The sequence below is a fragment of the Drosophila subpulchrella genome, chromosome 2R (genome assembly GCF_014743375.2).
Source record: "Drosophila subpulchrella strain 33 F10 #4 breed RU33 chromosome 2R, RU_Dsub_v1.1 Primary Assembly, whole genome shotgun sequence".
Lineage (NCBI taxonomy): Eukaryota > Metazoa > Arthropoda > Insecta > Diptera > Drosophilidae > Drosophila > Drosophila subpulchrella.
In genome coordinates, this window is record NC_050611.1 from 12,495,923 (window position 1) to 12,508,880 (window position 12,958).

The 12,958-nt window shown below is 44.4% G+C and overlaps 3 protein-coding genes across 3 annotated transcripts; 1 reads left to right on the forward strand and 2 right to left on the reverse strand.

The window, feature by feature from the left end:
• Positions 1 to 806: 806 nt before the first annotated feature.
• On the forward strand, positions 807 to 8,081 carry LOC119549799. Its single transcript, XM_037858065.1, has 7 exons — positions 807 to 1,020; positions 4,599 to 4,684; positions 4,750 to 4,949; positions 5,006 to 5,211; positions 5,542 to 6,626; positions 7,099 to 7,290; positions 7,352 to 8,081. Exons 2-7 carry the CDS (start codon positions 4,616 to 4,618, stop codon positions 7,484 to 7,486), a joined length of 1,887 nt encoding a protein of 628 aa, XP_037713993.1. The 5' UTR covers positions 807 to 1,020; positions 4,599 to 4,615; the 3' UTR covers positions 7,487 to 8,081.
• A 49-nt stretch (positions 8,082 to 8,130) lies between these two features.
• On the reverse strand, positions 8,131 to 10,255 carry LOC119549800 (beta-1,4-N-acetylgalactosaminyltransferase bre-4). The gene is made up of 5 exons (XM_037858066.1): positions 10,003 to 10,255; positions 9,627 to 9,934; positions 9,140 to 9,563; positions 8,858 to 9,076; positions 8,131 to 8,799 (listed from the first exon to the last, which is right to left on the reverse strand). Exons 1-5 carry the CDS (start codon positions 10,125 to 10,127, stop codon positions 8,658 to 8,660), a joined length of 1,218 nt encoding a protein of 405 aa, XP_037713994.1. The 5' UTR covers positions 10,128 to 10,255; the 3' UTR covers positions 8,131 to 8,657.
• Positions 10,256 to 10,511: 256 nt separating this feature from the next.
• LOC119551641 (dnaJ homolog subfamily C member 11) lies at positions 10,512 to 12,809 on the reverse strand. The gene is made up of 6 exons (XM_037861071.1): positions 12,569 to 12,809; positions 11,929 to 12,505; positions 11,578 to 11,875; positions 11,404 to 11,520; positions 10,921 to 11,344; positions 10,512 to 10,859 (listed from the first exon to the last, which is right to left on the reverse strand). Exons 1-6 carry the CDS (start codon positions 12,641 to 12,643, stop codon positions 10,725 to 10,727), a joined length of 1,626 nt encoding a protein of 541 aa, XP_037716999.1. The 5' UTR covers positions 12,644 to 12,809; the 3' UTR covers positions 10,512 to 10,724.
• Positions 12,810 to 12,958: the final 149 nt, after the last annotated feature.

The following is a 12,958-nucleotide window of genomic DNA, read 5'->3' on the forward strand; positions in this document are numbered from 1 at the left end:
AAAGTGGAGCATCTTCGAATTGTATACATTTTGAACAGTCGGCTGTCATTTAAATACTGAGCATTTAATCAAACTTGTTGACCCTTTAAGGCAGGAATAGAGGGGTTAACTCTATACCACATGAATTGCTGTTGTTCAGTTGATACATTTATAAATTTGCATAGTCGCACTTTGGAATTAAAACTGCTAATATTAATACAAATTTTGTTTGCTAATTTTTGTTACACATATGCAGGCTTAGAGTAGGTTGCTAATGAAATCGGGCACGCGTTTTGAAAGTCAAATCTATAGAGAATTACGTGAATTTTAATTATAGAAGCTTTGTTTTGCGGTTCAAACTTTATAGCAGCTTATCAGGAATGTGTATTTTAGAAATTAAGGCAACAATTTGCTCTCAATATTGTTTTTTTTTTTAATACATCTAAAGATTTTAGACTTCATTTTTCGAAAAGCATTACTTTTATTATCACCTTTTTAAGAGTCGTATCCTATACTTTTAAGGACTATAATGATAACGATCTAAGCTGCTCAAATGTATGAGAACATAGGTCAAGCTTGAGAGTCTAAAAACCTTTTAAAATTACTAGGGGTACTTAATATTGGCGATCGAATACACTACTATTTTCTCTATTGTTTGATCAATTGGCATTAGTTGCGCTGCTGAGAGGAAAGCTTTATAAGCTTTGAAAACAAAATTGAGACGAGAGCGGAGATGCTCTCGGGCGAACAGGTCTCCGGAGCACTGTGCTCCATGCACTGGTGGGTATGGTATGGTATGGGTATCGCATAGGGATCGCTGGTGGCAAGTGCCTCAGTACCGTTCGAGCTAGCGACGCGTCAAGATCCGAAACGTTAGTACACCGAAAAGACTTACACTGCGCGAACCGTAACACTTTTGTGCTGGGAGCGATCAAACACTAATACACTTACCAACGAATTTCCCGCACATCGAAGAGATTTTCCCTCCCCATTGAACTGTACCTGAATAGTTGCGTATTTGGAGTTTTGGAAAAGTGCAAAGTGAGTGGAGTGCCATAGAAAAAGAGACAGAGAGATAAAGATAGACTTTGTGTGTGTGGGCTGTTGTGGCTTTTTGGTGTCTATGGTGTCTATGGAAGAGGAGCTCAAAACCGCAGTTAGAAACGAGTTTTCCCTACGTGTCGTGGTTTCATGTACGTGGAAGTACTCGCTTTTTGAAGTGAAATTCGAAAAGCAGCAGAAAAACAGAAACGCATCCTCCTCTGCCATGTATGTAGCAATGTATCTGGCAGATACATCTCTTCTTGGCCAGATGATTCATGTACGGTGGGCACTCGTACGTACACTCGATTTATTTCCCCACCGAACGGAACCGACGGCGCAGTATTCAAATTGAAAGAACAGTGGCAGTGAACTATAAATAGAATTATTTGTTTTCATATACCAGCGAACACAAAAAAAATGGCTAGGCAAAAGTCGAAAAGTGTTCGCTCGGAAATTCGCCCAGTAAATGTATCTGCGTATCTTTGTATCCGTACGATTCGCCAAACTTTCGTTTGATTTAACCAAGTTCAAACGGCGCTTGACTTGAACTCGTGGATTGTTTTTGGTTGTTTTTTTTTTGTGTGGGTGCCACAAATTGGCAACTCACACACTCGCACTTCTGCCAGAACATAAACATATATAGATAATGATACATGCCTGGCGCATATATAGACGTTAAATTTCGCCTACGTTTCGATTTGATTTTTCGGAAATTTCAACAACAGAACGACGGCGACGACAACAACACCTTCGCTTTTTTCGGCCGTTTCAAACTCGTTGGCTATAGCCTGATATTTGTTTATTTTACGATTCTGTTTGCCATTGCCTACGTATGCGTTCTGGCATTTGGCGATTTGTGATCAGCGATCTCGCTTCCCATTCCCCCTTCCGAAACCCCGCCCACTCCAATGGTTTAACCCACAGCAATACATCTACTCCAAGTTTGTTTATCTAATCAAGAATTTGGAATGCAAGCTCTTCAGAGATTCGAGTTGGTTTTATCTTCGGGGTTGAAAAGATATCTATAACACAGACCTCGTTTGTTCAATGAACTTGACTGAAGGTAAAGAACAATGAAGTGGATTTTCAGTTACCTATAGAATATTCCTCAAATAGATCTTGCTACTAATAATCATTTGCATATTACCAACAGGAAATGCACTGGTTTGTAACTTAGTGATTCATTGTATTCGTTTTGGTTTCAAATTCTTAGAAATTGCATATGCAACTATTTAATTTTTCAACTCTTAAATCATTTTTTCCAAATTCTACCCCTGATTCATTGCATACATCCCACCTTTTTAGAGGAATGTTTACATTCGAGTAGGATTATAGTATATGACTAAGTTTAGTTATAGGTCACTCAGATGAAAAGCAAAATCAAATACTTTGTGTTAGGCGATTAAAACTTAGGTTTGCGATCTTGAAGTTAAATTTAATTTATTGTCAACACATCTTGAAGACATAATAACCCATGAGATACGACATTTTGTTTTAGTGTTTGTCAGTTTAATTTGTTCCTAGTTCTTATACTAAAAGCGCTTTGAAGGAATTTGAAATTTTTTAAATTCCGTTATGGAGTGGGGTGGTCTCCCATGCCATATAAGATTTATACCTGATAATGTTTAGCTTTAGATGAAAGATAGACTTATTTGTAAACATAGTAAGTAAACTTGAGTTAATATATTTAAAAGAAATGCAATGAAAAATTAATATTGAGGGTCTAAGTCCAGAAAATAACAAACTGTTTGGCGCCTCACATCTCTTTAATCAGTGATATAATACGTAATGCCATGTTTTTCATTCATAAAACCACAAAAATACCAGAATGATCAGTGCTTGCCGACCAAAGTATTACAAATTCAGCACGTAGTTGCTCAACGGGTTAATTCCGATCGCCAGACAGACAGCAACATGTTTCCCCAGAGCTTCGATCCGACTATATGAGATCATTTTTGACCTGCGTGTGTTGTGTACACTGTACATATGCAAAAACAAAACAAGCGGATCGCTCTCTGGGTTTTGTTTTCGTTTTTTTCGTCGCCAAAGTGAGGCCCAGAGAACTGCTAAAAACGTGCTGAGATCGGGGGAGCCGAGCTATATAGTCTATAATAGAGTATATAGTGGGTGGGAAGGGGGCGGCGCTGGCGGCGGCATCAATTAGATTTGGCCTTTTATTTATATTATGATATTTTATGCGTGTATTTGGCTGACGTGAGGCTTTATTATTTGTGTTTCGTGTGTCTTTATTAGCTCTATTCCGTTGACCATATGGCGGAGCATCCCCCGAATTCAATTTCCATTCCCATTCAAAGGTGATTTATTTTGCTCGCCTTGATTTGATTACTTAAGCCAGTAGTTAGCGTTGACGTATTATGCAGTTGCTGTCAAGAGCTCCGCCTTATGACATCATCGCCGGTCGGTCATCCTTCTCGAATTTTTTGCATCATCTCATACTATCTCTCGCCCCAAGGTTATCGCTAAAAATCGAGAGAAAAAACGGCATCCACGACGAAATTAAGCTGCATATACATATGTACATACACATGTTCCGACCCAGACAAAAAAGGAGTTTAAGGACACGCCGAAAGTGAAAACCTGTTTGACATTGAATTTTCGACTTTTTGCCTCTGCCTTTTGTCTTGTTTTTGCGTGTGTGCCAGTTCTGAAAATCAATGCCAGTATTTTTGAGGTTTCTCTGCCAAAGGGTATTCATATTTTAAGGGCTTGAACAGGCCAAGAAAATATGTAAAGCAATATTTATAATAAATATCCTCAAGTTCTCGGATATTTCTATCATTCAGCCTTGAAATTTCAAGGTTGTCAGAATTCATTGTTTAAATTAAAAGCTTTTCAAGTGACAAATAAATGTTTATAGCATTTTGATGATACATTCAATTGTATTCTCTTAAGAGCCTTTAAAAATACATTACAATATTTACAGCAAGCCCATTTTTAATTTCTGAATACATTTTTAATTCATGAAAGATAAGAGATATAGTACGACCATTCTTAAGTCCTGCCAAAACTGTTCCTCAATCAATATCAATATCAGATATTATCATATTTAAACCATCTTTACTTTCAACTTCAATCATTTGAGAAACAGTAAAGTATAAGTTATATTAAACAACTTGAGATAGTCGATGACGTATTTTTCCATCCAATATTCATATACCATCTAAATTTCTGTTTGGTAAAGCTTACTCTTTAGAACCATGTCACTTTCCAAAGCATTTCATCTCCGCGTGACAGCCTCCGTCTGTTCTTGTTCATTGTTCCCCGGCATTCCGTGCTTTGTGTGCTCAAGTGATGCCCACTTCAGATGACTTAAGCTTCCATTAATGCGCCAAAAGTTCTCACTTCAGTATGCCGAATGCGGCCATTTTCGAACATGAACATTCGCGTGGGTGGGAAAAATGCTTGGGATTCTTGCGAACCGCCTTGGAGCGAAATCAACCTGCCATTCGGGGTCACAATCCGTGATTACGTGGCTCGCAGACACCCACGAGTCGTTTCACTTGCTCACACGTTGAATTTGAATAATTTATGAATGATTCTGATTTCCGTTTCAGCAAAAAACTAATTGGAAATGCAGTACTCGAGCAGTTCGGAAAATTACTCATCCTCGTTGCGGGACAAGCCTTCGAAATGGGGCAGGGTAAGGTCTTGATAAATGATCCACTTGATAGTAAATCACTAATACTTCAACTGTTAATCATTCAGAACGACAAGAACTACGCCTACAAGAAGTCATCCTACCAATACTCAAGTTCCGGCGACAACAGTGTTTCGTATCAGGGCAAATCCCCCGATCAGAACATAGACCAACTGGATGCCCTGCTGGAGGATCTGAAGCAGGAACGCCAGATCACCACCAGGGATCGCGATCTGCTGCCCAGCAATGGAACGACCTATAGAACACTGTGAGTTTGTCAAGGATTTGGTATTGTAATGGCTTCTTATATTATTTTCTTTTTAGTGAACGCACTGATCCTTCGGGCACTGTAACGAGGACTACGCGAGTGGTCAAGACTAGCAAACAGTCGGGCTCCGGTGGCCAACAGCCCTTCATTGATGATGTGGAGACCTTTAATCCTACCGATTATAGCACCCTGCAATCTTCGGCCAAGTACTCCAGCTTGAAGAGGGATGATTACCAGACCAAGGAAAAGCCTTATACTCTGGGTAAGACTATAAGAACCATTTAAAATACCTATCATTATAAGTACCAATTGAAAGTTTTATAAAACTTCAGAAGCAAATGTTCCTTTTAAAGAAATCTTGAGTTTGATAGGGCCTTAAAATATTTAAAATCGGAACTTTTTTAATGGTCTTATGACATTAAAAATCATTTTAGTTAATATTCGATATCTTTATTTTTGAAAGATGTAACTTTATATTTTAAATAAATAGTTTTCTAAGATATTTCGTATAAATTATTTAATAATAATAAGACCTTTTAATTTCTTAAATGGAATGATATGTTTTATAACCTCGAATTGAAAATCATTTCAGCCCACTCCCCCGGCGGTGGACTCTACGAGAGCAAGTCGAAGATCTACGAGAGCAATCGCACCATTAACAACAACGTGGAGCTGCTGCCCGGAACGAGCAGCACCCACCAGACGTTGACCAGCGGCACCACCATCGACAAGGAGCTGCAGGACATCGCCCTGAGCGATGGCATCCTGCCCGCTCCGGGCACCAAGGTGACCACCACGGTGAGGACCTACACCTACGAGATTCCGGCCACAGGACCCGGAAGCAACACCAGCACCATTAACCGCACTCACACGCTGAATAACACGCTGAACAACACGAACACCCTGAGCAGCAGCTACAAGCTCCACGAGAGCCACAACTCCAGCCAGAACTTCTCGCAGTTGTCGCCGATCCCGGTGCAGCACCCACAACCGCCCCACTCTCATGTGCCCCAGACGGTGGTCTACAACACGGAGAGCTACTCCACGCTGAACAGGCCCAACGATCGGCCGGTGGTTAGCAATCAGTCTTATGAGATCCGGGAGCACAAGGAGACTACCACTCGGGGCGTAAGCCCCCAGCCCCGCCAGCTGCCCCTGGGATCGGGTCCGGCAGGAACTCCGCCGGGCAGCCGTACGGTCATCTACAATATCCACAAGACGGATAACGTGAGCACAGTCAATGAGCTGCCACCCCAGCAGCGCTATCCGCCGCACAGTCCGGCTGGCCACAGTCCCAACTACGGAGGACCCCACAGTCCACCCCTGCAGCCGGGAGTGAATCGCTACTACTACAAGGAGACGGAGACCTCGAACACGGTCAACAGCCTCCATGGAACGCCCAACGGCGGACCCTACGAGCCGGGTCTACCCCAATCCGCTCCCCTGAAGCAGCTGCCGCCCAGCAACGCGTATCCACCACAGCAGCCACCAAATGGAAATGGTTATCCCCCGAACTCGACCTCTTACAGCTACAAATACTCCTCGACCACCAACACAAACAACCGACGTGGTCCGGACTACGGGTCACCATCCCCATTCCCCGTGGACGGAGTCGAGTATCCAGTGAACAGCAATCCTCCCCAGCGGGTGGACGATCTGATGCAGTCATTCGGAACTGTAAGTATACCTTAGTTTTAATATCACAGCTTTCTGAATGTAATAGTTTTTCAAGCAATTTACCACTCTTTTACGAACTGATTAGCTTACAAATGAATTATCAAATCATTATTTGATTTACAATTACAATTGAATTAGGAAATCATTATTTGATTGTAAAATGATTTACGAATGAATCAACAAATCAATGATAATTTTAATTGCTTTAAAAGCGTAACTCTAGTTGGAGATACAGATAAGACTAGCGTTATATCACGATAGCGCTGCCCTAAAAAGTAGCTGGAGATTAGACTTCCCTGACATTTGTGATAGCACAATTACCGCCTTGATTTACTAAGACTGAAGATTAGACTTTAATTACGTTGATAACACATTTGTTGTCAGTGATTTTTATGAACTCTTTTATTTGGTGGCAGTGATTTTAATGAACCCCTTTTATTTGTACTCCTTATCTTACCCTTTATTTTTTCAGACCACTGACCATGTGGATCGCGTAGACATCGAGACTCCAGTGCGCAAGCGTGAAATCGAGACGGCGGTGGCCTCGCCCAACCAGCAGCATGTGCCATCCGTGAACAAGGCGGGCAAGGAGGTGTACTATCCGCCAGGACACGACACCATCGTCATGAAGCGCGAGGAGATGCATGCCGGATCTGCTTCGGGCGTGAGTGTTTCAAATGAAGAGGGTTCGAGTATACCAAGCTGATAATCTGATATTCCTTCAGGGTCGCTGGGCCAAGGGATCCGGAATGTACGAGTACGAGTCCGGCTCCAAGTCAAAGACGAAAACCAAGTCCGGCGGCGCCGTGGTGCCCGTGTGCCTGCCCCTCTGCTGTGCCATGCCCTGCTCCATTATGTAAAAGGGGCGACCGTGACCCGAATATATTGTATATAGGTTTCTAATATTTGCCGTTAATAGGTCTAACGCTAAATCCTGCCCAGCGTCTTTAATTGCTCTCTACTAGGTCGTCTAACTTCTATTGGGTTTGCTTGTCAATTGGTTGCGCGCTAATTTCTAATCGTTGTAAGCCTAATTTGTTTGCCAAATTTTTGTGTCTATATATCTATACGTTATTGTCTATGTATATAATTTGCGAAGCGTCGTTATCTACATCTATGGATTGTTATACTTTTCGGATTTGGTAGTTCGCCCCAACTTAGTTTGCTCAAAATTGTTGCTCAAGCATTTAAATTTCGCCAGTGGGATGCCCAAAATGTTTACTCGAAACCAATTGTTTTAACTATAATTTGCATACCGCATACCAAACACTAATAAATGAGCCGTGGAATCCAATTCCCCCTATTATTCGTTTCGCCAGCGCCCCCGAATACCCACTAATCATAAACCATAAACGTAACTGCGACTTAAAAAGGTAACCCAGTCGTTGCAGAGCCATAAAAACTATCTCTAATACACGTAGTAACCATAATAAAAAACGAGATCTAACAAACGAAGCGATGAACTGTTTGATTGCCTCTTTGGATGGATGGATTTGCGTGGGGGTTTTTGGTATAGTAAAAGTTTTTATAAGTTTTATTTTGGTATAAATCGTTCTGATCGAATAACAATTTGCATATCACAAAAGTAATATCTACATTTCACCTTGTAGGAATAGGTGTAGCTGTCTTTTGAGAAGATAATAAAAAGTACAATAGTCGAATAACAAAAAATAATCAACAAAAAAGAACAATAAACAAAATCAACAAGGGTCTATAGTATATATAAGTATCATTGAGCACTTGAGTAGTGAACGGGAGGATTATTGCTACAGAGACGAGTTCTTACTGTTGTTCATTGAGTACGAATTGAAGCTAAATGATGGATTAAAAGTATACTACATTGTAATATGAGTATAGTTACTGGACTTACTACCAAGTACACAATATGTGTCTAATATTGGAATCATGTCGCCATGATCTGACATTCTATTAAAAGAGACTCTACCGTTCGTGAAAGTAATGTTGTCCTTTGTACATACGCATATTAGATAGTTGGAAAGGTCACGTATTGTAACGCCGTCTTTTTGCAGGCTAACTCTTGCGCTCGGAGTTCTTTAGCTCAGCTAAATACCAAGTGAAGGTCGGGAACTGTTTGATGCTATAGATAGCATACTTGATCGAGTTTATTCCATCCTGTTCTATTTTGCTCATGCCGTTCTGAAGGTTCTCATAGCTGTTGGTGGAAAGGGAATGCTATAAAAAATATTCTAAATTATCGGATGTCTACTGACCGCTTAGGATTGGCCTTTTCCTTCTGATGCTTCAGCATCTTATAGCGGGCTATGTTGACGGGATACCTTGATATGAATAGGTTCGCATGCTTCAACCGATTGGACATGTCATCGTCCTCGCCGCCCCAGCCAAAGAACGAGTTGGAGAACCCGTTGACGGCCTGGAAGTGCTCACGCGTCATGGCGGAAACGCCTCCAAATATTGATCGATAAGGCAACCTAAAAGTGAAAGAAAGATGTTATTTAACATTGATTATGTTCTTATCTCTACGCTGTGCCCACCTGAAATTAAGTGTGTCTATGGCCACCGACATATGCCGCGGCTGACGTGGACAGTTGTAGAGATTGCGGTCGTCCAAAGGCAGAAGATCGACATCGTGGAATATAAAACAATCCCACTGGTAAATCTTTAAGGCCTCCAAGTAGCCAATGTTCATCATGGCGGCCCGATTGAAGGGCTTTCCGTTGGTCTGTTCCACAATGAAAATGCGATAGGCGATGCGCTGCTTCATGAGGAAGGGGTGGATGTTGCGCAGGAAAACGGACAGATGGGCGTATCGGTCGCGGAAGGGCACCACAATGGCCACATGGTGCTGGGCAAGGCAGTTGTCCGGCTCGAAGGCACCACCAGGGCGCAGGAGAGGACCCAGCTCGGCCTCGATAACGTCTAGCGATTCGAGGGTGGTGTTGGGCGTGATGGGTCCACCTGAAAGGGCAGGCAATCTTTTAAAGATCTGGTAAAGGGTAGGAGCTCGCTGGCAAAGCTCACCATCACGTGGATCGGGATCAGTGCAGTTGGCAAGGAGGGCGGATGTGGATTTGTGTCCGCGGGGCCGCGTCTTCTTAGTGCCCAGCAGGAAGCGCGTTAAGTCTTGTGGAATGGAAGTAAAGTTTGCCGTGGCAATCACAGTTGGTGAGGTGGAGTTGGGTCCCCCGTGGAGCTCCCGATCCCGATCCCGCTCCCTGTCCTTGGACAAGGCGAGCGGAGCAGCGGGCAGCCTGGAAGCTCCCCCACCTCCTCCTTCTTCGCTGCTGGCGTTCCCGTAGATATGAGCATACTTGTGCACGCGCCGAATGCTGTAAGAGCAGAGATACGTTCACATGGAGATAAGATAGCAAACGGTCAGGGAATATCGGGGAGTTACCTGAGTTTGCTGAGGGACGTGCCGCTGGCTCCGTCGGTGCGGAAGCCCACAAAGTTAAGCACCAGCAACAAGCAAATCGCGCCGGCCAGCACGCGGATGAGATTCGCCTTTGTGAACAGGGACATGGTTCGTGGATTGCATCATACCTTGCTCGACGCCCGGGCGCTGCGAACTGGCATTTTTAAGCGCAACACATTCGCCCACCGAAAAAAGCGTTAAAAGTTGCAACTCCAGAGCCCAAAAATCAGCTGAGTCTCCCCGCGACCAGGGTTGCCAGAGTTGCGCGATAGCTTTAGTCATGGCTGGCTGGCAACCGATAGTTATGGGCGCTTAATTTGAAAAAATAAACCATTACCAGCAATTTCACTTTTTTTAATTGCACAAATTACAACTAAGTAATTTAAATTGACTTGTATTACTTACAAACTTAAAATCAAAGATAAATGCTATCTACAGAACAATACAGATTTAGGTGTTCTCATCACTCGGGTATTCTAAACTCCGAACTATTTCTTAGTTTTGTGATTTATTGCGCTGTTCGGATCTCGAAAGTATCCCAAAAATAGCGAGTTACAGAGTGGTATTGTAAATTGGGGAAATATGCGAACAGGCGATATTTGCCCTCAAGTCCTGGGAATGGGTCTTTTCTATCAAGAATAAAAACAAGTTACAAACACAACTGAAGATTTAAACTAATTGCAGTCCGGAGCAGCGAGGCCCTACTATCCTGGCAATGGCAGTCGCACCGCCTCGTTGTCCTTGATGTTGACCACTTTGAACTGGTTTTGGTAGGTGTACTCTATGCGCAGAATCTTGTCATCCCCGATGCTCGGATCATAAAAGCCGGGCAGGTCGCTCTGCAATAGATGAAGAATCTTATTAAATCGGGGAGAATTGCAAGCAGTGGAGTGGACAAACCTTGGAGGAGTCATGTAGATGCAAAGTTCCGTCTTTGACCATGCACTGAATAGGTACCGTAACGTCCAGCGACTGTTCTGGCCTGAACTGGTTGCTGCCCTCCACCGTGCAGCCGTAAACGGCTCGCGTGACAACCAGGCCAGTCCTCGCCAGCTCCTCGGTCATAATTCTATTGTACGTGGCCTGCATCAGGTGAACGGCGGCACTCGCCTCCTGCCGCTTGGCCGAGAGCCTCTGCTCGTTTTGCCGCTTCGTGCGTTCCACCTCAATGCTCTTGCGCTCCGCCTCCATGGGGTCCATCACGGTTTTTTTGATGAAGAACCACGCAATCACCGGAGTCACAGAGGCGTAGAATATTGCCGCAGGCACTATCTCATCGCTCAGGTGGATGGGGAACACATACGATTGATTTGAACGTAATATTCTGTTGGAGAGTGAGGGTAGTTAAACAAGAGTTATTCTAAGTTTTTAGGGTTCGCCCACTTGAATTTGAGTATGACTCCTGAAGGCACGCCAATCGACACCGTGGCCGTCACCGAGCTGTACTTTGAAACCTTCTTCTCCACTCCATACTCGCCCATAAAGCCAAAGGTTCCAACCCTGCAGTAAAGAAAATCAGTTAGTAAACTAGGTTTGTAAGTTCTCGAATCCTCATACTTGGCCGCCAGCTTCAGCTTCAGCTCGTTCTCCATCAGCTTGCGGGTGTAGGAAAGCCCGAAGTACACATGTGGCGTGCCAATCACCAGGGACGAGCTCAGCGAGTACGTCTCCTTGGAGTGATCGATCTGCGTGGACATGGAGGACTGCGGACCGGCGTTAAGCGTAAGGCTGCCCATTGTGTGCTTGTCCAGCTGGACGGCCAGCGTGGAAAACAGGGCGGGTATGACACCGTGGTCCCGAAAGTTCAGGTTGGTGCCTCCATTTAGCGTCACCTTTTGGCTGAGAGTGCGGCCACCTAAGAAGAAAGTCAGTTTATTCTTTACACCTCAGATTTAGATGTATGCTCACCCTTTAGACCAAGAAGGAAGCCATTTCCGGCTCCGGCGCACAACTCCAGCCAACCCTTGTTGAGCAGCCGGCGTCCGGCGATCACGAAGCCTCCGCTGCCATTGCCGTTGGAGGAGTACAGGTTGCCACTCATGATGATCATGTCCTTGCGCGTGATCGGTGCCTCAATGGACTGGGCAATGCTCATGGAACCGATCTCCACGCGTGGCATTTCCGACTCGTCGTACGGCGCAAAGATCTCGGTGGCATTCACGTTGATAGTGATGTTGCCACGCGGATTGGTTCGCTGCTGAAGGCGTCTCTCGGCTGCTGCCTGGGCCAGTCGCTCGTACTCCTCCCGGATCTCGGCCGGAGTCTTTGTACGGTGGATGATCTCCCAGCCCTCGGTGCGCAGACCCTTCTCGCCCACCGAGTCGTAGATGGCACGCTGCTGAGGATCCGAGAGCACCTCGTAGGCACGCTTGGTGCGGTTGAACATGATCTCGGCCTTCTTCTTGTTCTCCGGCTCCAGGTGCTTGTCCGGGTGGAACATGCGGCTCTGTTTCCGGTACGCCGTGTTGATCTGCTCCGCGGTGGCCTGTAATTTGGGGGAAGGATTAGATCTGGGGCGTTATCTACCGGCCGGTGACGCTGCACTTACATCCCGGGGCAAATTGAGAAACGTATAGTAGTTCTCGTCCAGCTCCGCGTCGGACTCTTCGCGTTCCGATGACATGTCGGCGTTGTGATCCTGTCCTGCTGCTCGGATTCAAAGAGGGGCGGGGACGGGGCAGCGCACGGACCTCACCGGCGTTCTATGTTAATTTGGGATTTCGAAATTATTGGGTAGTTTTACGCAATGACTATACATGTGTTGAAAGTTCCGATAGTTGACGATGTTGTGGGATGCGGTCATACTTCCGAAGTACGGTCTCACCTGCGAACGGTGAACTGGTGATGGGAGAAGACGGCGCACGAGCTATCGTCAGCTAGAGATGACAAAATAATATTTTTTTTAATCAAGAGGGAGCTTTTGAAAAGAGTAAATAAA

What these genes read in the sequence shown, in the direction of transcription:
- LOC119549799 (XM_037858065.1), top strand. Translation starts at nt 4,616, where the DNA reads ATGCAGTACTCGAGCAGTTCGGAAAATTACTCATCCTCGTTGCGGGAC. An exon ending in GGAACGACCTATAGAACACT is followed by an intron (nt 4,950 to 5,005) that starts GTGAGTTTGTCA and finishes TTTTCTTTTTAG; the next exon opens with TGAACGCACTGATCCTTCGG. An exon ending in ATGCCGGATCTGCTTCGGGC is followed by an intron (nt 7,291 to 7,351) that starts GTGAGTGTTTCA and finishes ATATTCCTTCAG; the next exon opens with GGTCGCTGGGCCAAGGGATC.
- LOC119549800 (XM_037858066.1), bottom strand. Translation starts at nt 10,127, where the DNA reads ATGTCCCTGTTCACAAAGGCGAATCTCATCCGCGTGCTGGCCGGCGCG. An exon ending in ACGTCCCTCAGCAAACTCAG is followed by an intron (nt 9,935 to 10,002) that starts GTAACTCCCCGA and finishes CTGCTCTTACAG; the next exon opens with CATTCGGCGCGTGCACAAGT. An exon ending in GAAAAGGCCAATCCTAAGCG is followed by an intron (nt 8,800 to 8,857) that starts GTCAGTAGACAT and finishes TTCCACCAACAG; the next exon opens with CTATGAGAACCTTCAGAACG.
- LOC119551641 (XM_037861071.1), bottom strand. Translation starts at nt 12,643, where the DNA reads ATGTCATCGGAACGCGAAGAGTCCGACGCGGAGCTGGACGAGAACTAC. An exon ending in CTTCCTTCTTGGTCTAAAGG is followed by an intron (nt 11,876 to 11,928) that starts GTGAGCATACAT and finishes CTTTCTTCTTAG; the next exon opens with GTGGCCGCACTCTCAGCCAA. An exon ending in ATCTACATGACTCCTCCAAG is followed by an intron (nt 10,860 to 10,920) that starts GTTTGTCCACTC and finishes CATCTATTGCAG; the next exon opens with AGCGACCTGCCCGGCTTTTA.